Source organism: Haliotis rufescens, unplaced genomic scaffold (assembly GCF_023055435.1).
Source record: "Haliotis rufescens isolate VD_foot unplaced genomic scaffold, xgHalRufe1.0.p SCAF_12, whole genome shotgun sequence".
Classification (NCBI taxonomy): domain Eukaryota; kingdom Metazoa; phylum Mollusca; class Gastropoda; order Lepetellida; family Haliotidae; genus Haliotis; species Haliotis rufescens.
In genome coordinates this window covers 40,706,746-40,734,125 of record NW_025963802.1, presented here as the reverse complement: position 1 = coordinate 40,734,125, position 27,380 = coordinate 40,706,746, and the positions used below count along the sequence as shown (strand labels likewise).

General features: G+C 40.8%; 1 protein-coding gene and 2 long non-coding RNA genes across 3 annotated transcripts; 1 reads left to right on the top strand and 2 right to left on the bottom strand.

Moving 5' to 3' along the window:
• Positions 1 to 2,674: 2,674 nt before the first annotated feature.
• On the top strand, positions 2,675 to 6,533 carry LOC124115869. Its single transcript, XR_006858036.2, has 3 exons — positions 2,675 to 2,732; positions 5,385 to 5,621; positions 6,438 to 6,533. It is a non-coding gene; the product is annotated as an uncharacterized LOC124115869 (long non-coding RNA).
• A 2,883-nt stretch (positions 6,534 to 9,416) lies between these two features.
• Positions 9,417 to 10,933, bottom strand: LOC125378259. The gene is made up of 2 exons (XR_007220172.1): positions 10,833 to 10,933; positions 9,417 to 9,898 (listed from the first exon to the last, which is right to left on the bottom strand). It is a non-coding gene; the product is annotated as an uncharacterized LOC125378259 (long non-coding RNA).
• A 988-nt stretch (positions 10,934 to 11,921) lies between these two features.
• On the bottom strand, positions 11,922 to 24,264 carry LOC124115834 (thyroid peroxidase-like). Its single transcript, XM_048393647.1, has 11 exons — positions 24,084 to 24,264; positions 22,330 to 22,459; positions 21,517 to 21,716; positions 20,483 to 20,683; positions 19,857 to 19,935; positions 18,887 to 18,993; positions 16,917 to 17,018; positions 16,526 to 16,624; positions 14,473 to 14,633; positions 12,589 to 13,130; positions 11,922 to 12,181 (listed from the first exon to the last, which is right to left on the bottom strand). The coding sequence occupies exons 1-11, from the start codon at positions 24,262 to 24,264 to the stop codon at positions 12,007 to 12,009; spliced, it is 1,977 nt and encodes a 658-aa protein (XP_048249604.1). The 3' UTR covers positions 11,922 to 12,006.
• Positions 24,265 to 27,380: the final 3,116 nt, after the last annotated feature.

Here is a 27,380-nt window from a genome sequence, read left to right as displayed (position 1 = left end):
CAGTTCGTTATAACCGTAGTTCGTTATAGGAATATATGCAGCATATATACAACAAATGGCCGGGACTAAAAAGTAAGTTCGTTATATCGGTCAGTTCGTTATAAGCGTGTTCGTTATAACCGTAGTTTACTGTATTTGTATAGCTAGTGTAGTGGAAGTTGGTTGTGATTGTATCTGGTTGTACTACTGGTACTACTGGTTGTCATGTAAATATGTGTTAGGTAATGGGGTGTGATTGATATGTTCTAGTCTGTGGGGTTTAATGAGTTTGTGCAGGTGGGTGAGGAGGGGTGCCATAAGGTGGCTGTTTTTTAAATTTTTAAAGTGTTGAAGGTCGAGCATTTTGGTATTTCTGAGTGTGTTTCTTTGCAGATTGGGTTGTGTTGTGCGCCAGCCCAATTTTTGAGTATTGTTTGGTTGCGTCTAAGTTGAAATGATGTTGTGCCTGTTAGTATTTGTAATGTGTTAAGTGAAGTACCGGTTCTAGTCCCAAGGGCTATTGTTAGTGCTTTATATTGAATTGAATTGATTTTTTCTCTCAAGTTTATCATTATATAGTGGAGAACCGGAGCGGCGTAGTCTATTTTGGATAGTATTTGTGTCTTATATATTTACTCTTAAAAAAAACACACAGGTAGCATGTTGTTCATTGAAGCTGATCTTAGGCACAGTTCGTTATCCCATTTGGTGAATAAGGTGAGTTTGGTTTATAAATATGTTGAAGGGGGCTGTAAGGCTGTGAGACGACCGCTCATGACGGAAGCTGAGAAAACAATGACTGACTGACTAACGTTTCTCACTTGAATGCCATGAGACAGAGAGCATCTATATGTACATGTAAGGACAACAAAAGTAGTAAGGTAACAACAGGTGGAAACTAACAAGGCCAACAGATATCACAACAGATGGCTGATTAGCAAAAGACAATGGAAGCCAACACTTTACTGTAATTAGCGCTGATGGTTATGGACAACTGGAAGCCAGCCCTTAAATTATCATTGATTGTTGATGGGCAATGTTATCTGATTACTTTTGTTGTTCTTTCATATATATATGAATGCTATGATGCAGAGTGTATATATATATATATATATATATATATATATATATATATATATATAGAGAGAGAGAGAGAGAGAGAGAGAGAGAGAGAGAGAGAGAGAGAGAGAGAGAGAGAGATATCTTCTCTATAATTGTGCCTATTGACCAATATTTGCAGTTTTATTTGTTGAAACAACGGTTCAGAATGTCCAGTGAATTCCTGGCTCAGAATCAACTGCAACGACAATAGCCAATACTCTCTGCCTCAAAGCATTCATTCACCTGATGAAGCAGTAAGCATATACTCCGAAACGTTGGGTTTCCTCATAATAAAGAAGTTGACATCCAGACATTCTCTCCCTGAATAAAGGTACAAGTATTATCAATGCTATTTGACAGCGATTCATAAATACACAAATAAGCTGTAGTCGAAATCGTACAAAGATTTGTATGATTTTTGTCACTGTAACTAACTACAGTGTTCTCTCGTTTGTTGAATCCTGTCCATTTATACGTTTGTCCATTTAGTCACATAATATAAATAATGATTACTCAAGGAATATCCTTTGACCACTCATGTCCACATATCTGATGTCCAGTTATGTGTTACACTACATATATGCTTAAGGAAAAAAATAAAAATAACTGTGCTTCATATAAAGATCAATAAAATGGACGTAAAGGCGTAAACGAAGGCCACATTATGCACCTACATTATAATTCAACTTTTCGTAATAACATTTAACTTATCAAATATGCATTTAATAACTTTGTTCAGGTTACATAATACCTTAGAGTTAAACAGTCTATGGAACTTATAGAAGTTGAGACGACTCTGGAAATAACTTGGTAACCATACAATTCTTTCAGGTGATAAAAAATTAAATATTATGCAATAATAGCAACATACGTTTCTCGACAAAGTTACTTCAAATTGACTCGACCCGTGAAGATTCGGTGTAGAGTAGGTCTTCAGCAACCAATACTTGACGTAAAAGGCGACTATGCTTGTCGGAGGCGACTAACGGGATCGGGTGGTCAGGCTCGCTGACTTGGTTAATACATTTGTAGATGTCATCATATCCCAATTGCGTGGGTCGATGCTGATGATGTCAATCACTGGATTGTCTGGTCCAAACTCGATTATTTACAGACTGCCATTGACTTCTTTGTGCAGTAATGAGAAAGAACCATATTTCAGTTACAGCACGGCATGTCAGCTTGATGTGGAAGTCCGAAGTAATGAAGTGTTTTGCACGAACATGGGTAAAGTGCTGACAAACCAAGAAACCTTACCGAGATTCGAACCCACCATCATTAGTTTCAGGCATACATGTACTTACTGGAAGCAACTCCGTGCAACAAATTGCAGTTGGGCCACCACTCGCTTTGTATGTTGGAACTTTTCGAATTCATCAAATTATCTGCCTTGCCACATTCTGCTACATCCCCAGACTCATCTACTATTCATTAGCCTTATCGAATAATAAATATCGAGTGTGAAAATTAAGAACGCCAAGAAAACTAATGTTCCCCATCCCACACAGTGTCACTTATTCTATAAGTGCCATGCGATCAATGCTAAATAGGCAAAATAAATCACTGTGTTTATACCAGAGGGTGGTATAAAGTACGGAAAGCCACTGGTGCCATCGCTCAGAAGGAACGGTCACAGCGGAAGACACACAAAGGTAGGTATATGTGTTATGTTTATGATCGTAGGCACTTCTAGTATTTATCCAAACCCATCTATAAGTAATCAAATGTTGAATTAAACTTATGCGTGTGCCGCATTATCGTTACCTCTATCAGAATTACCGGTTTTCTAGTATCTTTAGATGCTAATAGAAACCATCCGTGAACATTCTGCTGTCAGAAGATCCGGGGTAGAATTGGTCCACCACACAACAGTTGGTCCACTACACAATAGTTGGGACCCGTGGAGATCCGGGGTAGAATAGGTCTTCAGCAACTCATGCTTGCAGTAAAAGGCGACTATGCTTGTCATAAGAGGCGACCAATGGGATCGGGTGATCAGGCTCGATGACTTGGTTGATGTTTGTTATCGCATCCCAATTGCGTAGATCGATACTCATGATGTCAATCACTGGATTGTCTGGTTACGTTTTCTTTTGTTTCTACGTTTTAACAAAGAATCGAGGGGGTAGCCTAGTGGTTAGAGCGTTTGCTCGTCATGCTAAACACCCGGGTTCAATTCCCCAAAAGGTACATAGTGTGAAGCCTAATTCTGGTGTCCCCCGCCGTGATATTGCTTGAATATTTCTAAAAGGGGCGTAAAACCATACTCACTCACTCCATTTAATCTGTGTTTAAACCTACAAAATGATAAATTCCTCTACGAGAGACTTGGAAACTGTTTGGAATCTCGTTACATTGTTTAAAATTACAAGATATTAGAAGAACAAAGACATAGCCTAAGTATAGATACAAATATTACATATTGTAAATCTTGGTCTATAAAGTTTATTTTCCTGTTAATCAACGATGCCCTTGCTTCCCAAAGAAAAAAAAAAATTGCCACTTTTAGAAAATACATATGTAAGTAATGTACAATTTACGTAACTAAAATTGTGAAAATACTAAATCAGTCGCTATCTTTAGCAAACACATTTTCTATACAATTTCTTAGAGTTGTCAACCTGACAAATGTCCCGTTAGGCAGGGTGCTACAACTATATTTTATGCATTCCATTGCACTCTTGGTCACAAGACCGAAATATTACTGAAGACCTATTTTATAACCCATGCTTGCCGTAAAAGGCGACAGTGCTTGTCGTAAGAGGCGACTAACGGGATCGTGTGGTCAGGCTCGCTGATCACTTGGTTGATGCATGTCCCAATTGCGTAGATCGATGCTCATGATCTGCATAACTGGATTGTGTGGTCCAGACTCGATTATTTAACAGACCGCCGTCATATAGCTGGAATATTGCTGATTGCGGCGTTAAACAACAAACAAACAAAGAACACGGACATGCATATATGTGTATTCAGTATTTCGGCCTTGTGATCAAGAGTGCAATTGAATGAACAAACTATAGATGGTGCCACCTAACTGAAACCTCTATATGTAAGGGACCCGTGAAGATCCGAGGTAGAATTGGTCTCCAGGAACCCATGCTTGCCGTAAAAGGCGACTATGCTTGTCGTAAGAGGCGACTTGCGGGATCGGGTGGTCAGGCTCGCGGACTTGGTTGATGCATGTCATTGATCCCAATTGCGTGGATCGATGCTCATGATATTAATCACTGGATTGTCTGGTACAGACTCGATTATTTACAGACCGCCGTCATATAGCTGGAATATTGATGAGTGCGGCGTTAAACAAACCAACGAACCAACTCTACATGTAAGGCATTTAGATGTAATTCGAGTAATCCCTTACTGTGGGCTGATATAAATCATAACACATAAGAATGCAGATAAGCAATTTCGGAAACATCAAAATCTTTATGTCATTATTACTATAATGGGCTAAATAATGTTTTCAGTAAATCAGGTCAGGAAACATAAGAAATAGCAAATGTACATATACATTAAACTACGTTTATAACGAACTCGCTTTTAACGAAATGACCAATATAACGAACCTATTTTTTAGTCCCGACCATTTGTTGATTTGTATATGCTTATAACGAACTACAGTTATTACGAAGTACAATTAGTGGTCCCTTTAAGTTCGTTATAACCGTAGTTTACTTACCTATTCTCTCTTCAACCGGTACCGCCTCCATGGTTCAGAGGTAGAGCGTCCGCCCTGAGAGGGGAAGGTCCGGGGTTCGATCCCCAGCCGCGTCATACCAAAAGACGTTAAAATATGTTACTTGTTGTTACCCTGTCTGGAGCTCGGCGTTAAGGGGCTAAAACAAGGACTGGTCGGCTCTGTACTGTGTCTGGGTAGGGTATTCATGTTAAACTGCGGCATGGGATCTCAGTGGACTAGCATTATAGATCGGCATCAGTCCGGACCAGTACAAGCAGCCACACATACACACAATAAGTGCAATAATCATGGACGCGACTTTAAACCCAATTTCACCTCACCTCTCTTCAACCGACACTTTCTTCTAGTATCTTGCTTGCTTGTTTGTTGTTTAACGCCCTAATCCAGTGATTGATATCATGAGCATCGATCCACGCAATTGGGATACGATGACATGCATCAACCAAGTCAGCGAGCCTGACCACCCGATCCCGTTAGTCGCCTCTTACGACAAGCATAGTCGCCTTTTAAGGGAAGCAGTAATGCATTCGGAGTACCATATTGTAAGTCAGGTGAAAATATTCATAATAAATTTACATAAGCATGGCATCAATTTCAGCCTCCAAATGCTGAAGCAAGTTTTCATCCTGCTGGTTCTCAGCCTGGTCATCTCTCTGGCCTACTCCTACCACACAGTTGGGCGACGCAGCGCCTACAGCGGCAGGAACTACTACTACGGAAACAGCCCGCTCAGCAACAAGAACCTCGTTCGCTATGGTTACGGGTATGACTACAGCCCCGAATATGCTGACGTCAATTACAACTATGGCGGCAGGTATCTTTACTAAAAACCATGGTAAGGGCAGATCAGATTAATTTCTTGTTCTAAAACGTTTTCGACCAGTGAAGATCCGGGGTAGAATAGGTCTTCAGCAACCCATGCTTGCCGTGAAAGACGACTTTACTTGTTGTAATTGGCGACTAACGGGATCGGGTGGTCAGACTCGCTGACTTGGTTGATGCATGTCCTCGATCCTAATTGCGTGGATCGATGCTCATGATAGTAGTAGTAGTAGTAGTAGTAGTAGTAGTAGTAGTTTTGTTTGTTGTTTAACGCCGCTCTCAGCAATATTCCAGCTATATGACGGCAGTCTGTAAATAATCGAGTCTGGACCAGACAATCCAGTGATTAACATCACGAGCATCGATCCACGCAATTGGGATACGATGACATGTATCAACCAAGTCAGCGAGCCTGACCACCCGATCCCGTTAGTCGCCTCTTACGACAAGCATATAGTCGCCTTTTACGGCAAGCATAGGTTGCTGAAGACCTATTCTACCCCGGATCTTTTTTATACATGTTCACATCCCTAAATGTGATCGTCTTAAAAGGGCGAGTTCCAGACTATTTGTAACGGAGTTTCACAGAAGGTTACTGATTGTGACTCGTTCTCCAATACAGCCTATGCAAGTCTATAATATTTGGCAAATCTTGATTACTGCAGTTTCTGAACATGGCTCCTTTTTATTATATTTTTTAAAGATGATTAACAAGATTTTTTTCTCTGAAAATTTTGTTCATTTCAGAGATTAGATGTTCGTCTATTCTCGTACCTACGTATACACTGCAGCTGTCAGTAAACGTTTAACTAATCTGTTTCCATTTCAGGTCCTTAGCGTACTTTGGGGAATTCGGTGGCGTGAAGTTATCTTATATTGTCTTCTCGTGTAGCTTTCATAGAAATAAAAAGAACTCATCATACTATTATTGTTTCCATTTTATGAGAACCTCTTAAATTTTGATGTGGCAAGGTGTTTACACTTAACTTGAAAATACAGCTTCGACGCCCGGGAAGGAGATTATTGACAGACATGGAGGCAACAATTTACCATAAACAACCCTCGTATGTCAATGTCGTTTATTGGAAGTGAAGTGAGCTTGTCAGTGTTATTGCTGGGAATAATTCCTGTGCGGCATCTATCATCACATGTATGACATATCGGACACCCGTCCTTGTCAGATGACGGACATATCGTGAATAATTCTTTATAAGAAATTAATATACCATCCTTCTGTCTCCTTATTTAAAGGAAACCGCATTTATGCTATGATTTACGCTGCACCAAAAACCATTGTCTATATGGTCAGGGATTAATTCATAATTGCTTGTCATTTGGTACATTTTTCATGTTCTTTCCTCAATCACATTAAAATCAGATCTTAGTTCTTGCTGCCGCTAAACATTTCGCAAACTCTGACCGACCAATGGAATTACTGACAAGAAGTCGACATTAGCCAATCAGAAGGCAACTTTCTCGTGCTTTACGTCAAATTGGCGACTACGCTTCGAAACATATTTTGACAAATTCTTAAACAACAAACAAACAAACAAACAACCTGTTACAAGTATCGATGAGTGGGATGTAAATAGATCGATGTTTTCAAACGCTAGGTTTTGTGTGAAAAGGTTTAATTTAATAGAGGTATCAGTGAGAAAAAGGATACGTTTTATTAAACAATCGTGATGGAATACTTATTACTCTGCCTGGCGCTCTATTTCTTTTGGCATATGAATCGGGGCTTCTTCTCGGATTGTAAAAAATTAAAACAAGGGAATCAAAAGTTGAACTTTAGCTTCGGGTATATTGATAATTTGACATCAATAGAACGTCAATCTCATGAAAATCAGATCTCGCTGCCGCTTACAAAGATCTGAGGACATCCCATTACGGGTCACGTCAGACCGACCTTTCGCGAACTCTGACCGACCAATGGAATTACTGACAAGAAGTCGACATTAGCCAATCAGAAGGCAACTTTCTCGTGCTTTACGTCAAATTGGCGACTACGCTTCGAAACATATTTTGACAAATTCTTAAACAACAAACAAACAAACTGTTACAAGCATCGATGAGTGGGATGTAAATAGATCGATGTTTTCAAACGCTAGGTTTTGTGTGAAAAGGCTTAATTTAAAGGAGGTATCAGTGAGAAAAAGGATACCTTTAATGAAACAATTGTGATGGAATTCTTACTACTCTGCCTGGTGCGCTATTACTATTGGCATATGAATCGGGGCTTCTTCTCGGATTGTTGAAATTAAAACAAGGGAATCAAAAGTTATTCGACGTAACAAGCGCCCAGGGCGCTCTCAAAATTAGAAATAGGGGGCTCTTATTAGAATATTATTTTGGTGAAAAAAAACAGCTGAAAGATCGTAAATTTCGTGGTTTATTCTGACAGCCTGAAATGTTGACATACGACAGATATATTTTTCCAGAATTTAATTGCCCATAATTAAGGGTGCATATAACACACAAGTGCGTATTATACACAAATAAATAAGTCTTGTGTACATTGATCAATCGGAAGGGGTGCTGATTGGGATTGTTCTCTAGCCAATATATTAGCAAATATCGCCGTGGGCGCTTATTAGAGCGGGGCGCTTATTACGTCGAATACGGGTATTGATAATTTGACATCAATAGAATGTGTGAGGAAGCGCCGGGATTCACTGCACATAGTTGCGTCCCTTAGACACACAAGAACTCCAAATTCGACCTGATTATGTTTCGTGGTTTGTAAGCACCATTCTCGGGGTTTTCACGAAAGTGGTAAAGTCTGGACCACCACCTCCCACATCGAGCCACCACACCGTGTTATAACAGAAATACTGTTCAAAACAGTGTTAAAGAAAAACTATGACGATGCAAATGCTTGTCGGAGCACAGTCGCATGATTGCATCACAATAGTTGAACTGTATATCGCCCACCAACGGTCTAGTTAGATCAAAGTAAGACTATGGTTTGATATTAATGCTTCATGGGAATTGGTGATGACTTGATTTGGATTATTATCAACTGAGTCCGTAAGTAACGGAAACCAGTAACTAGGCTCTGGCTCTGTGATTAACACATTAAAGACGTTGGATACCATTGTTCATGCGCATACCGGACGCGCATGTAAGGGAGAGTATTTATGATGCGGTTACGTCCCTTTGACTCGCGGCTAATTGTACTTGAACTCATGGAAATGTAAATTTGGGCAAGAGTTACCTCCCCTGATTCATTATTTTAGGGGTTTGCTGTGTTGATTGAAAATAATTTGAATATCCTCTGGTAACATGTTGTTTTTATTTTATAATTTTATTTTGCAATGAATAAACATTAGAAATAAGCCAGTTTGAAAAATATCTTAATTTTGTAAAATGCTTTATTGACTGATGAATCAATTTTTTTGGAAAATGCGCTTTTTTTTAAAGTCAAATGATGTGTGAAATTAAAAATGTTTTGACTTGAATTTTCATTTTTCTGTTTTGTGTCATATCAATACTGTAATATGTCTATTTAAAAACACTCATTTTATAATCAAACTTTAAAATGACCATTTTATTGGCAAAATGATTGTATAATCCGGTGCCTCTAGATGGGGCCACTTATTCAAACAATGCCGTTGTGACTTGGTTTTTTTATTGCCTAATTTGATTCAGGACATATTTTCCTACAAACTGATACCAAATATACCCATTTCTTTATTTTTTTATTTTTTTGTATGCAACCTCTTTAACCCCGAGGCTATGCAGTCGCTCCCATCCGTAAATATTTTACACACCCGCGTTAAAAAACAGAACATTTCAGACATCTTGCTAGGCATGTATCATTGTTTTATTGAATACTTTTGATATACAATAAGATGCCTGCTTGTACCAGGGCTTCTGTATGAAGAGACATAAAATCTGAACGTAGTTAGAGAAATAAAGTTTGTATGCTGTCAGAGTTAAAACAAACAACATGAATGTCGTTAGAGAAATACATTATACATGTTTTACAGACATAAAGTCTTCCTTGAGAGGCATTTAGAAGCTGGACTACTTAGACATAAAGTCCGTATGCCGTTAGATACACGCCGTGTGCCTGGATAGGTACAGGAGATCCGTAACAGGACTCAACAACGGCAGTAACGACTGTCAATGTTTGGACCATCACAACCACAGTTACAGGGTGAACAGGCCCGGTCTCGTGTCTGGACATGATTGTGACAATTTCCCCATGGTGCCCAAGGAGTCCATGCCCCCAGTTCCTCCTTCCAGGGGGTCAGGTCCACCGTCTCCAGGGAGCCGCAGGGTATCCTGAAAGGAGGAGTTATGAACAATATGAGTTATGAATAATAATTAAGCTCACCTGAACTGGGTTATACAAGCTGAGATAAAGACAGGCTGTCCACTCACCCTAATCTGACATGATGTAGCCTTATATGGGTTGTCGTTGCATTATTGGACGGAGTGGTCAGGTTGAGTCGCTTGTTTGATAGCATGTCAACGTGCCCCGTCCCGGAGTATGTGAGTGAGTACGGTTTTACGCCGCTATTTGCAATATTCCAGCACCAGAAATGGGCTTTAATCATCGTGGACCGTTTCTCATAATATTACTCACTGATTTTGCCGGACCCGATAACCTTCAGGCTGCCGATCCGGGCACACACTGTAGCCACTCCAGCTGTGTCACGTGTATCAGGCTCCTCCGATAAATAAATCCTTGTATTTATCGGAGGAGCCGGAGAAGAAGAGCCTATCCTGCCCCCGAAACCCCATGATGTGAATTTTTTTTTTTTAAAGATGCAAAATCCATTTTCACAATAACGTTCATTTATGGATCGTCTGGTAAGTCAAGCATAGTTTTGTATGCGTGGACGATTAACTAAAATTGTTTTGCATATTAGATGATGGACTACATGACAAGGTTCTGTTTTCCTTTTCTTGAAACAAACCGCGCCGAATTTCATCGTAGGTGTTTGAAGAAGACGTAACGCTGCCAACGCTGCCAATTGCCTACGCCATTTTCTGTTTCCTATTGAAAGCTCTCAACACTGATATACCAGTCGCTGCATTTCGAATAGAATACAATATGCGATCAGTTATAATAAATTTTGCATATACATGTATCTTAAACAACAGACTTTTCTCATAAAGCAAGTTGTTTTTTTCTTCCGACCGACCGCTCCCTCTGAAGTTGATCATGAGAAAAAAACACAATATTATGAAGGACCTTAAAAGGAATACTTACTTATCACCCTTGACGAAAGCATTCTCCTGTATACTGACAGTGTCGGTGTTATCGCAGAATATTCGGGACAAACTTGCCTTGCGGATTTCAGCCAGTTGCTCTGCAAAATACATTGACTTCTTGTAACACATTCATTGTAAAAATATCCTAATTATATTTTCTGAATTTTCTCAATGATATTCCATAAGTTCTTTGTTGTGCTTTTTTATCCTTGTACTGTCTGGCGTTTCAAATGACGCCCTAACTTCAAATATTGTCGTGAAGCTGTGCGTTGTGCCCGGGAATTAATTTTCAATGCTGTTCCTGAACCATATTCCTTCAGTTCTCTGTAGTTTTCTTATATCTTTGAATACGTACTTGCATTTCAAATGATGTCACCGGACATGACGTCATAATTAGAAATCGTGGCGCCACATACTGCGTAGAGCTTGAAATAACACGAGAAACGGGCGAACTCGAACACGACATAGACGACAGTGCCCCCCCCCCCCCCCCCCCACACACACACACACACACCCACCCCACCCTCCTTCCCCCTTGCCCCCTCTGTGCGTGCTTGCAGAATGAGGTTTACCTAAACTCACATTTAATTCCCAGGAGTTCCATGGTTCGGTGTTGATAAACGAATCATAACCGATTCCAATCTTGAACCAACGATGAGTCGGTTATGGTATGGCCACGAAGTGATTATTTTGTTTCAGCATTTTTGAAAACAGATACTTTTTAAAATCCCACACACCCAAGAATAGCGCATGGTAGGCCAAATTGGAAGCATGCACACCAGCCGCATATTTTTCTTACCTATAGAATTAGTACATTGTCAGGAAGTGCTTTGTACGTACTCTCGTAAGATAAGCACCTCAGTACCCATTTTAACATCACGTACTGTCTCTGTTATGACTGCATATGATGCACAAATATATACACTTCCGAGCAAAAAAAGTATACACTTGAAAATTGGCAAAAGAATTACAAACGTTATCAAAACGTTACGAGGCTAAAAACAGTCGCCGAAACACTGCAAACTTAAGGTCCAAAACAACTTTGATACTCGTATCAAATACATCACAATCTCGTTTGTTTCAAATTTAGCTACCATCAAATATTAGGGTATACTTTCTTTTGGCCGTCAGTTTATATATTCCGGAAAAAATACAAATAAATGTGTTAGAATCTAACCGGGGGAGAATTTAGCGTAGTCATTGTCTTCTTCAAACCAGAATCGGTCTCCTTTCCTGAGAGCCTCAAATTGTCTCCCGAGGAGGCAGGCTAATGTTGGTCCGACGACTCCACCTGTTACAGGTTCTTCAGTCAGTCCCCCTGTCCACAGGTCAATGTCGTCCACATGCCTGGAACGAGTGTGAGTGAGTGAGTGAGGTTTAACGCCGCTTTTAACAGTATTCCAGTTATATCACGACGTGTCAGCTTAATGCGTGATTAAGCCATCTGTTATGAATATGCACTCTGAATTTCAGGTAATTTGTTTGTTTTTTGTTTATTGCTTTACGACACACTCAGCAATATTCCAGCTATATGACGGCGGTCTGTAAATAATCGAGTCTGGACCAGACAATCCAGTGGTTAATATCATGAACATCGATCCACGCAATTGGGATACGATGACACGCATCAACCAAGTCAGCGAGCCTGCCCACCCGATCCCGTTAGTCGCCTTTTACGACAAGCATAGTCGCCTTTTACGGCAAGCATGGATTGCTGAAGACCTATTCTATCCCGGTTCTTCACAGGTTCTTACTCGTATGCTGCCGCAAGCTTGACAGTAGAGGCATTCGAATGGGTCGTCAACAAGCCGTCGAAATCAGTTGCCTCAGGAAGCCCACAGAACGTCCTCCATTTAGTGTAGGCGGGTATGCCGTGATCACGTGCTCTCTGGATGTTGAGCGATGCAAGGTCCATGCTTCTGTTACCGTCAGGGAACAGGTGATCGGTCAACTCTTGAGATACTTTACCGTCTACGGACTGTACACATTCTGTTACCAAGCCCCTAAGAAAGCCACCGACAGTTCTGTTCTCTTCGCTTATAATAAGATGGGTATTATCGAACACTTCCCTCAGTTGGTTTTGCCCAAGATTGTCATATGCTGGACTATAACTAGATAAGAATAGTCGGACCATGGAGTGACCAAACCTATAGGCGGCTGTTGCGAAGGCGTTCCTGATGCTGGCATCGGTTTCGTTATCGTAGACGTTGGAGTATCCTGACGTCTCGAGCGTCAGTTCATGCGCATTCATCTGATCTCCGTTGATAAGAGGCAGGTAGTCTCCGTAGGTTATTTTCTTTAAATTGAATATGGACGGGTTAATATTTGTTTGTTTGTTGTTTAACGGCAGACAATCCAGTGATTGACACAATGAACATCGATCCACGCAATTGGGATCGATGACATGCTTCAACCAAGTCAGCGAGCGTGACCACCCGATCCCGTTAGTCGCCTTTTACGACAAGCATAGTCGCCTTTTACGGCAAGCATGGGTTGCTGAAGACCTATTCTACCCCGGAATCTTCACGGGTATCCACGTAATTGGGATACGATGACATGCATCAACCCAGTCAGCGAGCCTGCCCACCCGATCCCGTTAGTCGCCTTTTACGACAAGCATAGTCGCCTTTTGTGGTAAGCATGGCCATGGGTTGCCGAAGACCTATTCTAACCCGGAATTTCACGGGTTGACATGTTAATGAGTGAAGCCATCAGAGTAATCTTATCTGAATAAAGAAGTCGTCGGAACGTAGCAACGCCCTTTATCAATACACAGACAGGGTGAGTGTGAGTTTTTGAGAGTCGGTTTAATGCCGCTTTGAACATTATTTCAGTTACACCAGGTGTGTCAGTATGATGTGGAGGGACGGTTCGTGTCCCCCGCGAACACGTGTGTGGTATTGACAAAACATTATCATATACACAGAACATTAATGAGGTCAACAGGTAGTCGAACCACGATCATAGGTTTCTGGCACGTCTAAGGGACGCAACTCTGCACATCGAATGCAAATACATGTACATGAGGAGTACCATAAATAAAGGCTTTAGTTGTACTTGGTTGTACCTGCGTTTATTATTATCATCATCATTATTATTATCATTATTAATATTATACAGCAAAGATTGTTTGGGTGATCCTGGCTCAGTCAGGCTCATCATCAGCTCAGGGCCCTTGCCCCGACTTCACGCAGCCCAGACAGTGAATCGGACTTCTCCCAGGAAACGCTACATAGTCAAACCCACCCAGAACCTTTTGGAGAATGTGAAGACTCCTCAACACTGCACCTTCTGAATTACCCAGATTGTCAGAAGGGCTGTATTCCTGGTAGCAAATCCGGGTACTCTCCCAATGTCAGTCAACAGATTGGAAGGTACCAAACCTAAGGCACCGAGAACAATGCGGAGTCGGACAACTTGGTCCCTAGGATGCAAGCGTGACATTTTGAAAGAGAGGTCCGCATGTTTGCCATGTTTTTTTCTGAATCTTGTCAATCACATTTGTGTCAAAAGGGACAGAGAATTCATTTATTAATGGGTAGGTCTGAGACTGTATACGGGCCTATTCCAAAGAATTTCGTATTTCATCCCAAACTGTGCCTGTGCTCAGTACAACTTTTATACAATAACCATCTTACCTGCACGTATGCCCCAACGATCTTCCTGGCTTCCTGGAATATCCTCTCATCCCCCCAGTGACAGTTCAGGTCCTTCAAGGCGGTTGCCAAACGGTTGTGTTCCCTCATGAAAGTGGTTTGCATACTCTGCAACCCAGGGTTCTCATTCACCCGATGGTCACCTAGAAAAATAATTATATAGTGACGTATGGCAAGCCATTTTCACATTTATTAAGGAATTACAGATATCTTCAATTGTTTTAAAGATATCGGTATTTTATTTAAAGATATCAATAATGTTTTTTAAGATATCAAAATATAATTAAAGATATCTTAAATTCATTTCTGATATCCATAATACAATTACTGATATCTTAAAATGTTACGGTGATATCAACAAATTAGTTTGTGATATCTCTAAATGCATTCAAGATATCATTAAACAATTACCCTTCTAGTGTATCTTGTAATAAGTTATACATATCCACAATGCATTACAGATATCTTTAATTCAATTAGAGATATCTTTAATTCAATTCAAGATATCATTAATTCTGACCGTTACTGATATCAAAAATCCAATTAAAGATATCATTAATAATTTTGATTCAATTATTGATATCAGTAATCTAATTTAAGTAACATTATTATAATTAACATTTTTTGATATCAATAATCGAATTTAAGATATCTGCAATTCTTTTCAAGATATCAGTAATACGCTTCGCCATATCCTTAATTCATTTCGTAATATCTTAAATTTTATTTCAGGTATCGACAATTATCTGCATTTAAGATATCTTCAATTCAATTGAAGATATCTTTAAAACAATTGAAGATATCTGTAATTTCGTAATGAATGTGAAAACGGCTTGCCATAGTGACGACTAGTTGGGATCCATTTGACATTAAGACTGTCAATGATCCACACTCCGGCGCAGTGGTGACTGAGCAGAACACCACTGCCACATGCTAATTTGCTGGTCGCATGGAACTCTGGGTAGGAGAGTGTGTTACGACGTTAATTGTAATAACGCGGTAAATTGTAATAAACTGCGGTAAATGTAATAACACTGCGGTAAAATGTAATACTGCGGTAAATTGTAATACATACTGCGGTAAATTGTAATAACTTATTACAATTTACGTCGTAACAGAGTGTCAATGATCAGGAGAGAACCCTCGATTGATTGTGGGTTTAAGTGAGTGAGTATTGTTTTATGCTACTTTTAGCAATATTCCAGCAATATCACGGCGGGGGACACCAGAAATGGCTTCACCCATTCCACTCATGAGAGGAATCGAACCCGGGCGTGACGAGCGAACGCTTTCACCACCGCCCCATGTGGGTTAAGGTCGCTTGAACATTATTTTGCGGCGTAGCAAAATGGTTATAGCGGTCGCATGTCTCGTCGAACACCTGAGCTCGATTCCAACAGTGACCACAATAAGTGAAGCCCATTTTAAACATAGCTGCATCCCTTATCGTTCCTGGAATCTGCAATGGGTTAGAATCCTAGATTGGTCCTTATACAGTAAACTACGGTTATAACGAACACGCTTATAACGAACTGACGGATATAACGAACTTACTTTTTAGTACCGACTATTTGCTGCAGTTATGCTGTATATATGCTTATAACGAACTACGGTTATAACGAACTAAAAATTGTAGTCCCATTGGAGTTCGTTATAACCGTAGTTTACTGTATTGCGTCTCAGTTTGTCAGCAACAACAGCTGTTTAAGGTTTTCATTAGAGCGGTCAATCTGATGCGCCGTGATGTAACAGTTCAGTGCAAGGCGGCGTAACAACATTTTACTCACTCCTTCAAAGGACCCGTGAAGATCCGGGGTAGAATAGGTCTTCAGCAACCCATGCTTGCCATAAAAGGCGACTATGCTTGTCATAAGAGGCGATAAGGGATCGGGTGGTCAGGCTCGCTTACTTGGTTGATGCATGTCATCGTATCCCAATAGCGTAGATCGATGCTCATGATATCAACCACTGGGTTGTCTGGTCCAGATCAACAGACAAGCAAACGAGCAAACAAACATCCCCTCACTACACTCACCGGCAAGAAAGCAGTAATCTGGCGAGGTCTGAGTCCTGCAAGCCTCTTCATTCTCCGTGTCTTCTGGCAGGAATTCGTCGTCTACAGTTCTCATTTTTCCTGACAGTTAAGAAAATCCTTACTTTCACGTGAACAAAAACGAATGACTAAATAAATATTATAAGGTACCGTTTTGTTACCCTTGACAGGACGTTGTTTCTATGTTGTTATCGACAGAATATATTTTCTAGGCCTAAAACATAAATAAGTTTTTCCCCAGAAAGTTAGAACCAAACAATTTTATCACAACGGATTATTTACCATTTCCAGTGAGCGATTTTTTACTTTTTTAAGAAACGCTTGAGCAGATTAATAAAGATAATATCAAACGGCCTGTCCTTAAAAAACTCACCGTCAACAAATGTCCGTAGTCTGTTCTGTTCCTCCTGTGACGACCCGTACACCTGTGAAGCGTCTATGTAGGCTGTGATCTGGTTCATCTGCTCTGCAGGGGCTGGAAGTATAAGTGAGTGAGTGAGTTGGGTTTAACGCCGCTTTTAACAGTATTCCAGTTATATACCAGTGTGTCAGCCTTATGTGGGAGGGAAGCCTGAAGTGATGCAGGTCTCAGACGTTTACCACTTTAGTGAAACCCACGAGCACGGGGATGGTCCTGACAAACCTAGAAACATAATCGGGACTAACCGGGATTCGAACCCACAATCATAGGTTTCTGGCGTGCCCAAGGGAATCGCCTCAGGCGACTAGGTCCCGTGACCCCCCTGGAAGTTTGAAATGATACAAACGAAATTACATGTACAGGTACGCCATGTTTCATCAGCATCAAGTCATTGTAAAACCGTCAAATCAGGTATTCTCAACCTTCAGTTCAGGAATTGTTAGGATAAAGCTCAGGTATTCGCATCCCTCAGTTCAGGAATTGGTACGATATAGTTCAGGTGTTCGCATCCTTCAGTTCTGGAATTGGTACGATATAGTTCAGGTGTTCGCATCCCTCAGTTCAGGAATTGGTACGATATAGTTCAGGTGTTCGCATCCTTCAGTTCAGGCATTAATACGACATAGCTCAGGTAATCGCATCCTTCAGTTTAGGTACCGTATTGGTACGATATAGCTCGGGTATTCGCATCCTTCAGTTTAGGTACCGTATTGATACGATATAGCTCACGTATTCGCATCCTTCAGTCCAGGCATTAATATGATATAGCTCGGGTAATCGCATCCTTCAGTTTAGGTTCCGTATTGGTACGATATAGCTCACGTATTCGCATCCTTCAGTTCAGGCATTGATACGATATAGCTCAGGTATTCGCATCCTTCAGTTCCGGCATTGATACGATATAGCTCGGGTATTCGCATCCTTCAGTTCAGGCATTGATACGATATAGCTCGGGTATTCGCATCCCTCAGTTCAGGAATCGGTACGATATAGTTCGGGTGTTCGCATCCTTCAGTTCAGGAATTGGTACGATATAGTTCAGGTGTTCGCATCCTTCAGTTCAGGAATTGGTACGATATAGTTCAGGTGTTCGCATCCTTCAGTTCAGGCATTAATACGACATAGCTCAGGTAATCGCATCCTTCAGTTTAGATACCGTATTGGTACGATATAGCTCGGGTATTCGCATCCTTCAGTTTAGGTACCGTATTGATACGATATAGCTCACGTATTCGCATCCTTCAGTCCAGGCATTAATATGATATAGCTCGGGTAATCGCATCCTTCAGTTTAGGTTCCGTATTGGTACGATATAGCTCACGTATTCGCATCCTTCAGTTCAGGCATTGATACGATATAGCTCAGGTATTCGCATCCTTCAGTTCCGGCATTGATACGATATAGCTCGGGTATTCGCATCCTTCAGTTCAGGTTTTGTACCCTAAAACTCAGATATTCGCATCCCTCAGTTTACCTTTTGATAGCCTACAACTCGATTTTTCTCACCAATCGACTCATTTTAACTCCGGGTTGTACGCTACCCTCACTCATCAACTCATTATAACTCTGGAACCCGTGGAGATCTGTGGTAGAATAGATCTTCAGCAACCCATCCTTGCCGCAAAAGGCGACTATGCTTGTCGAAAGAGGCGACTAACGGGATCGGGTGGTCAGGCTCGCTGACTTGGTTGAAGCATGTCATCGATCCCAATTGCATCGATCGACGCTGATGATGTCAATCACAGGATTGTCTGATCCAAACTCGATTGTTTATAATCCCGCCGTCATATAGTTGGAATATTGCTGAGTAGGGCCTTAAAAACAAACAAACATTATTCCTCTGGAAAGCTTAAAACCCAATAAACTTGCAATGTATACTGACACAAATGCAACCAAACAAGCTGTAATTGAAAAATTCATACCTGATTTACAGTTGGCGTTCTCAATTTGCACGGAGCGCACAAAATTCATACACGTATAATTGAAGCGTCTGTCAGGCTGCACGATGTCAATAGCAAGGCACTGGGGTCTGTCGAAAACAAGTACTCGTTGTCAGAGAGATACAGTTTTTAGAAATGCCTTTACGGGGCATATATACATGTCGTTGTGAAATAGCAATTGGTATTATGAAATGGACATAGAACTATATGTTTGTGACTTTTATTATTCGATTAATCAAGCTATAGCATTGTGGCCTGTAAATATTGTTTTATTTGTTTGTTGTCTAACACCACACTTAGCAATATTCCAGCTATGTGTGACGGCGGAATGTACATAATCATGTCTGGACCAGACAATCCAGTGATTGACATTATGAGCATCGATCCACGCAATCGGGGTACGATGACATGCATCAACCAAGTCAGCGAGCCTGACCACCCGATCCCGTTAGTCGCCTCTTACGACAAGCATAGTCTCCTTTTACGGAAAGCATGGGTTGCTGAAGACCTATTCCATCTCGGATCTTCACAGGCCGCTCTGTAAATAGGATAGCATTGGTAAAACAAGACTAAAGGTAAATAGCAGCGTGATGACACGCAATCAACTTTGTCACTGTGTTTGACAACCTTACGACAAGCAATAAAGTACTAGGGGCCTTGTTTGAACCTTACCCTACGGCATCCGACGTCCTGTACACACACGTATTGAATATTGTAAGTACAGTAAAATACGTTTATAACGAACACGCTTATAACGAGCTGTCGGATATTACGAACTTAATTTTTGGGCTCCGCCATTTGCTGTATAGATGTTGCATGTATGCTTATAATTATAACAAAAAGGTTATGACGAACTTAAATTAGTGGTCCATTTGAGTTCGTTCTAACTGTAGGTTACTGTAAAACACGTTCCTGATTACTATGTCAAAGTTCAAGAAAGAAAATAAGTTACCTTTTATCTAATTCGTCCTGTGGTACGCCTCCACTTTCAGCGAGGCCTTCACAACAAGCAACCGTTGAGGAATGGCTACCTGAAAAACCAAACGTTATAAAGAACAAATTTTCAAGAATTTTTTCACTTGAAAATTGGATTTGACCCAACACTTTCCAACGCTATCAAAACATCACAGGGCTGAAAGAAGTCGCGGAAACACTATAGTGAGTGAGTTAATATTTAACGTCACATCGGCAATATTGCAGCCATATCGTGACGACGGAAACACTATAAACATAATGTCCAAAACACACAATGATTCTCATATCAAATTTATCTGATTCACCATAGTTGGTTGGTTGGTTTGTTGTTTAACGCCGCACTCAGCAATATTCCAGCTATATGACGGCGGTCCGTAAATAATCGAGTCTGGACCAGACAATCCAGTGATTAATATCATGAACATCGATCCACGCAATTGGGATCGATGACATGTATCAACCAAGTCAGCGAGTCTGACCACCCGGTCCCGTTGGTCGCCTTTTACGACGAGCATAGTCGCCTTTTACGGCAAGTATGGGTTGCTGAAGACCTTTTCTACCCCGGATCTTCACGGGTCGTTGAAACATGTACTTCGAACTTACATCCAGGATGCCTTAGCTCTTGAATGGGAGTACTGGTGATGTCGTGGTCCAGGAACTGACCCCACTGCATCAACATGACGGTGAAGTTGGCGCTGAGGTCGGCGTCTGTTGAAGGGATGTGGACGGTAGTGCTGACGGTCCGAGCACTGGGTAACAGATTAGGCGCTCCCGACACGGCAAACTTTCTCGGGCTCGACACATCTATACTCAAAGTAAATTGTAAATTCACCTTTAATTTCACAGAGTACACAGAAATGAAACTTGAAAACAAAACTAACAATCATGAAATACTCTATTCCCCAGCCAATATGACATGTCCGGTTGCTTTGAAAACTCGAAAAAGAAGTTTTATTTATAAAATCCCAAACTAACAAAAGGCACCAGTTAACCACTAAAACTATCTATGAGCCACGTATGGTTAAGATATCTCTCGTGGATTCCGAGTTCTGCTCCGGAAACGAAACGTGACGGACGGACAGCACCCATACCAATACCCTCTTCCACTTCGGGGCGGGGTAAAAAAATCTCCGACACGAACTATTTATAGTCTGTGCATGGTCACTTTCCTCCCACGTTAACTGACATGGCAAGATGTGACTGAAATACAGTATCAAGTGGCGTTAAAATCTACAAACCCAAGCATTCACTTGTTCAGGAACCCACACTCACATATGCTGGGGTCTGTGGTTCGTTTCAAACCTGTATCAATAGGCACACGCCATTACAGCCGGCGAGGGCGGTGAGATTAAGGGGTAGGTGGCAGTGTGTGAGGAGAAAGGCAATGTTCTAGCTATACGACGGCGGTCTTTATATATACGATCGAGTCTGGACCAGATAATCCGGTGATTGACAAAATGAGCAACGATCTCCGCATTTGGGACAGGATGACATGCATCAATCGAACCTCACCACCCGCATCACGGCGGGGTATACCACATTGTATCCATCGAACCCAGACCGCGGCTAGACCATCGAACGCATTAACCACCGGCCTATCCCACCACCCCGGGGCGAAGAAGATGAAAGAGACGTACTGTCCTCATATACCGGAGTCATCCATCGCCTCATTGGAATAAACGACCTCCCCCACGATGTGTGTTCGAGGTTGTTGCAATGGCCATCGGCTGTCCGGAAGGCGGATTTCGTGTTGCATGTGTATTCCACGTCGCAGATGACCTCGGGTCCAAATCCTTCCTCCAAAATTGACGTTGGTACGTCACCTAATTGCCGAACTCTGTAATTAAAAACGACAAAACTGTTGCCATTGTCCTGAGAAACGTCTTCCAAAAGCAGAGGCCATTGTACGATTCCGATTACGTTAATCACAAACACATGCAAAGGCAAGCCAATTGACCATTTGATAAACACGGGAACATATGATACAAGTAAAAAAACTGTTTGAAATGCGATTAATTATCTGTTTCATTTTGCCAGTCGACATTCAATAAGGAAGCACCATTGGGATTTGGTATGAAAGTGTACAACTTGACGTGATTCCGTGGTATAAGAGTGGCTAATCAAGCAACGTTGTTTTCATAAACAGTCCATTAACATTAAACAATACAAGACGCTAGCGGTATACTGTATCTTGATTGGCTGACAATAAACTGGGCGGCGTGTGTGTTGCATGACAGCGCTGATCGATGATACTAATTTCGTATCGTTACCTATAGGTTATTTTATGTTCACGATTAGATAACCAGGATGTGAAATTATTATGGTTGTTATTATGGCCATATTTGCATATCGGCTGAATTTGTGACAAGACTACCGCATAGGGAATAAAATCCGTAAATCTGAAAATACATAATGATTATGTCCTTAGCGCATATGACAAATAAACTCACAGTTTTAAAATAAGCGTCGATATGATGACGTTGAGCCGATGTTCCTCTCCCCGGCGAGTGCTGTCGAGGGAGGTGTAGGTGATGGAGCTGTGCTGTTGTATAGTAGAGCCTGCTGCATTCGCAGCTTCATCTGCACCACACATTGATTTTATTATCGATCTTACATGAACCCCCACATGTAGTATTAGGATCGATCTCACCAGTTGTGAAATCTCGAGGCAATCTTCGTTGAAGTGGCTACGTGTCTCGTTGATACAAATAGTGATAAAATAAACGTTCCACGTTACCTTGTTAACAAATATTATTGATTTTATAGAAACAAATTTGAAAATTGTAAATCGTCCTGTTGTTTACATTATTTATTTGAATCAGTAGGTAGTTATCAAACTGAAAGCTACGTTAATACAAATAAAACCTGTGCTATTTTCTCAAACGTGAACACACACACTCATATCTAAGCCATTGGTTCGAGACATGTCAGAAGAGAAATCTTTATTGTAAGGAAACTATATGAAGCCACCATCCGTACCTAAACTGAGGAGCAAAGAAGTGAGTGAGTGAGTGAGTTGGGTTTAACGCCGCTTTTAACAGTATTCCAGTTATATCGCGGCGTGTCAGCTTAATGTGGGAGGAAAGCCCAAAGTGATGCAGGTCTCAGACGTTTACCACTTTGGTGAAACCCAGCACGTGTATGGTGCTGACAAACCTAGAAACATAATCAGGGCGAACCGGGATTCGAACCCACAATCATAGGTTTCTGGCGTGCCGAAGGGACGCAACTCTGCACAACGAATCGCGGCGCCTTAGACGACTGGGCCACCCGTGCCCACGAGGAGCGAAACTCGAAAAGAAACTCAGTTGATTTCATCATATGTTTGATTTTCAACTGAATATTAAATCTTAAATTAGCGATATTATATCTAACAGAAATGAACGACTCTTAGTAAACTTAGTAAGCACTCAAAAACTTCTACTAGATCGTCTTATTTGTTAAAAAATAATTTACTTAAACACATAAAAATATTAAACTATTCGCATAATGAAATGACAACTGTTGATGTGTATCTTAGAACTTCATCTTTGTAAATCAATAAATTTGCCTTTTTCGACACAAATTTACAACTTTTTAAACATGATAGTGGTCATGTGACTGCAAATTCTCACCTGACCCAAATCATCATTGAACCAATTTATATTTACACAAACGAAATCACCCACAGTATACGTTTTACAAAGTGTTTCATGAATGAGCTATGATGACATAGGCATCAACTCAAATATAACAACTGTAATATTCAATTACATAAAATGCCAACTCGGTATACTTCATTTTACATCTGATATTAATCTTGAAGGCAGTAAGACCAAGGAACATCAGCTGTGTATTATTTAAACCACTGTGATCATATATACCGTATTCGACGTAATAAGCGCCCCGCTCTAATAAGCGCCCACGGCGATATTTGCTAATATTTGCACCCCTTCCGATTGTTCAATGTACACAAGACTTATTTATTCGCGTATAATACGTGTGCTATATGCATCCTTAATTATAGAAATTAAATTCTGGAAAAATATATCTGTCGCATATAAACATTTCAGGCTGTCAGCATAAACCACGAAATTTACGATCTTTCAGCTCTGTTGTTTTTCACCAAAATAATATTCTAATAAAAGCCCCCTATTTCTAATTTTAAGAGCGCCCTGGGCGCTGCTTATGTCGAATACGGTACCTAAAATATATCTATATTTACCTAGATCTTCGCAGCTGTCCTGTAAATCAGTTTCATTCTTTAATATTGCCAGAGCTTCTAATCTGATTGCGTCCAACTGACTATCCGTCAGGTTGAAGTATGACGCCAAATCACCGCCTATTTTATGATCAGCCATGGCAACCATCAGATGGCATCCAAACAATAGTAGAAGTAACATCATGCCCTGGCGTAAACGACATACAGAAAAAACAAAAGTATTATTTACCTATACAGTAAACTACGTTTATAACGAACTCGCTTATAATGAACTCGCGAACTGACGTATTTTACGAACTAATTATTTTTGGCCTCGGCCATTTGCTGTCTATATGCTGTACATATGCTTATAACGAACTTCGGTTATAACGAACTAAAATAGGTAGCCCATTTGAGTTCGTTATAACCGTAGTTTACTGATTATGGAATTTAAAAAATCGTATATAACTTATTTTGAGTGAGTGAGTGAGTGAGTTGGGTTTAACGCCGCTTTTAACAGACGGCCCAGTATTCCAGCTATATCACGGCTTGTCAGCTTAATGTGGGAGGAAAGCACGAAGTGATGCAGGTCTCAGACGTTTACCACTTCGGTGAAACCAACGACCACGGGTATGGTGCTGACAAACCTAGAAACAATATCAGGGGGAACCGGGATTCGAACCCACAATCATAGGTTTCTGGCTTGCCCAAGGGACGCAACTCTGCACAGCGAATCGCGGCGCCTCAGACGACAGGGCCACCCGTGCTCCCACTTATTTTGAAGTTGCATATATATTTATAATGTATTCCAGGCAATATTTCCGAAGAAATAATGTTTGTTTGTGTTCCAGCTGCATGAGTCAATGAATATGTGCCAAAACAGTTTCATCAAATCGTATGTTCATGTTTAGCACCACTAACAAGCGAAAAGTGTCAAAATTAGCCAAACGTCACATTGTGACCATTTGTCGCGGTTACATTCTGATCGGTTGAACATCTCGAATGAAGATGATCGGATCTGTCGAAAAACGCCTCAGCGCCTTCCTTCCCATTCGGTCGAATCGGTGACACCCGTGAAGATCCGGGGTAGAATAGGTCTTCAGCAACCCATGCTTGCTCTAAAAGGAGATTATGCTTGTCGGAAGAAGCGACTAACGGGATAGGGTGGTCAGGCTCGCTGAGTTGGTTGATGCATGTCATCGATCCCAATTGCGTGGATCGATGCTCATGATATCAATCACTGGATTGTCTGGTCCAGACTCGATTATTTACAGACCGCCGTCATACAGCTGGAATATTGCTGAGTGCGGCGTTGCTGTAATCGGGGTTTAGAATAAAGGAGGACACTTTAAATACGAGAAGTGGTTCGACAACAAGAACCAGGTCCCACGGTAGTCTCCAGTCATTGTTGGATCTGCTACAAGCGGCGACGCCACACGTGACCTTCGAGCATGACGAGCTTCATGTAGACGATATCTAATCGTTTGACTCGTAAATCGTACTCCTGTGGTCTCATGAATGTGTGCAAACGTTTTATTCTCTGTTTGAGCTCGATGCCGTTGACGTGGGACGCCCTGAACCGGATCAATCAACAGTTTGAGTTTGTTTTGTACTTGTTCCAGGGTCTGCTTGCCACACGCTGTGAAACATGAAACGTACTGGCCACTGCAGACTGACACCTGCCTACCTTATTTACTAGAACTATCAATCACCTTACGCATCTCTCTTGCTCATTTTCTAGGTTTGTCAGCATCATACCCGTGCTCGTGGGTTTCACCGAAGTGGTAAACGTCTGAGACTTGCATCACACCACAGAGAATTATATGTATCGCATGCAACTATGAATTTAATTGCCAAACAGATAACAAGAACAAAATCACCGGCCCCTAGTGCTTTTTTATTTTTCACTCCGTACTTACACAAATGGGGGAATGTTGCTATTGCTACGTCTGAGACCTGTATCACTTCGGGCTTTCCTCCCACATTAAGCTGACACGCCGTGATATGACTGGAATACTGTTAAAATGGGGGTTAAACCCAACTCACTCACTCACTCACTCTCTTGCTCGTTTTAGAACAGCAAATCATAGATTACCCATTTAAACAGGAAGATGGTATAATATTGTAAGAGAGGAAAGAAAATGTACGTTGTATAAAAAAATTGATATGTGATGAAATGCACTTTTTATTAGAATGTCCAAAACTCTCAGAAATTAGTTTTTGCCTCAATACTACTGTATGTATCCTTCTGCCATACAATTCTCTCATTTGATGTCCATTACTTATAAGCCAATTCTATTAAAACTGGCGAGTTATATAAGATCATGTATGGAAATGTTCCACTGACATGTTTTCTCCTATTGTATCTAATTCATGTATCCAATCACATCTCTGTATCACTGCCGTGATTTACGAGAATAAACATCATTCGAGGCCAGTTTTGTCATATTAATATAAACAGGAAGTAAAGTAAATAAAAGCGACAAAAAACATTTCAATTAAGTCCTGTGAGATTTGGTGTGTGTTCGTACTTGCAAGAGACCTTATAGTACTCTCGCAAAAAGAAAAAAAACACGTCCCATTTTAATCCTGGAAATCCAATAGTCCAGAAACTCTTCATGCTATTGTGGCCAGTCTCTGTCAAAGGTATTTACAAAATTGAACATGCTGTTCTCATGGGTACATAAAAAGGAAGAAAATATGTAAAATTCTTTTTTTGAAAGTTGCCAGCATGACAACAGCTCGCAGAAGCCTTTGCGCCTTTGCGTGCGGCAATTCACATTCATCAACAAATGTCACTGTGTCTGTAAGATATTGTTTTTGATAAATTTTGGATGTGATTCTACACCTCATTGTGGTCTCAATAGCATCATAGAATCGTCCATATTACATTTATAGTAAAAACAGTAATTTGAGAGGTTTCTGAATTATTTCTGATTGTGGCCGTTGAATGAATGAACCTAGGCTCAAATATGCAATCCATTTAGTTTTTGTTGTGTTTGTAACTGAACATGATTCTCAGTATTCTGCTGTTCGTGATCCAATTTAAGGTGCGGTCTCCCCTTATCCCACCATGCATTTAGAAATGCAAAACAGTTTATCGTCACTAATATATTTAATATCAATATGCTGAAGCGAAACCTTTTACATCACATGAGTAGATGTAATAAATATTATTCAAATAATTTTCAACACAATTATTTCACTTGCCTCTGCTTTTCGAAATGCTCTTCCTACCTCTATTAGAAGTGTATGGTTTAATTGTATCCCGCACGACCAGGTTTAGACGAAAACTACATTAGATGAAAGTGCTTTATATAT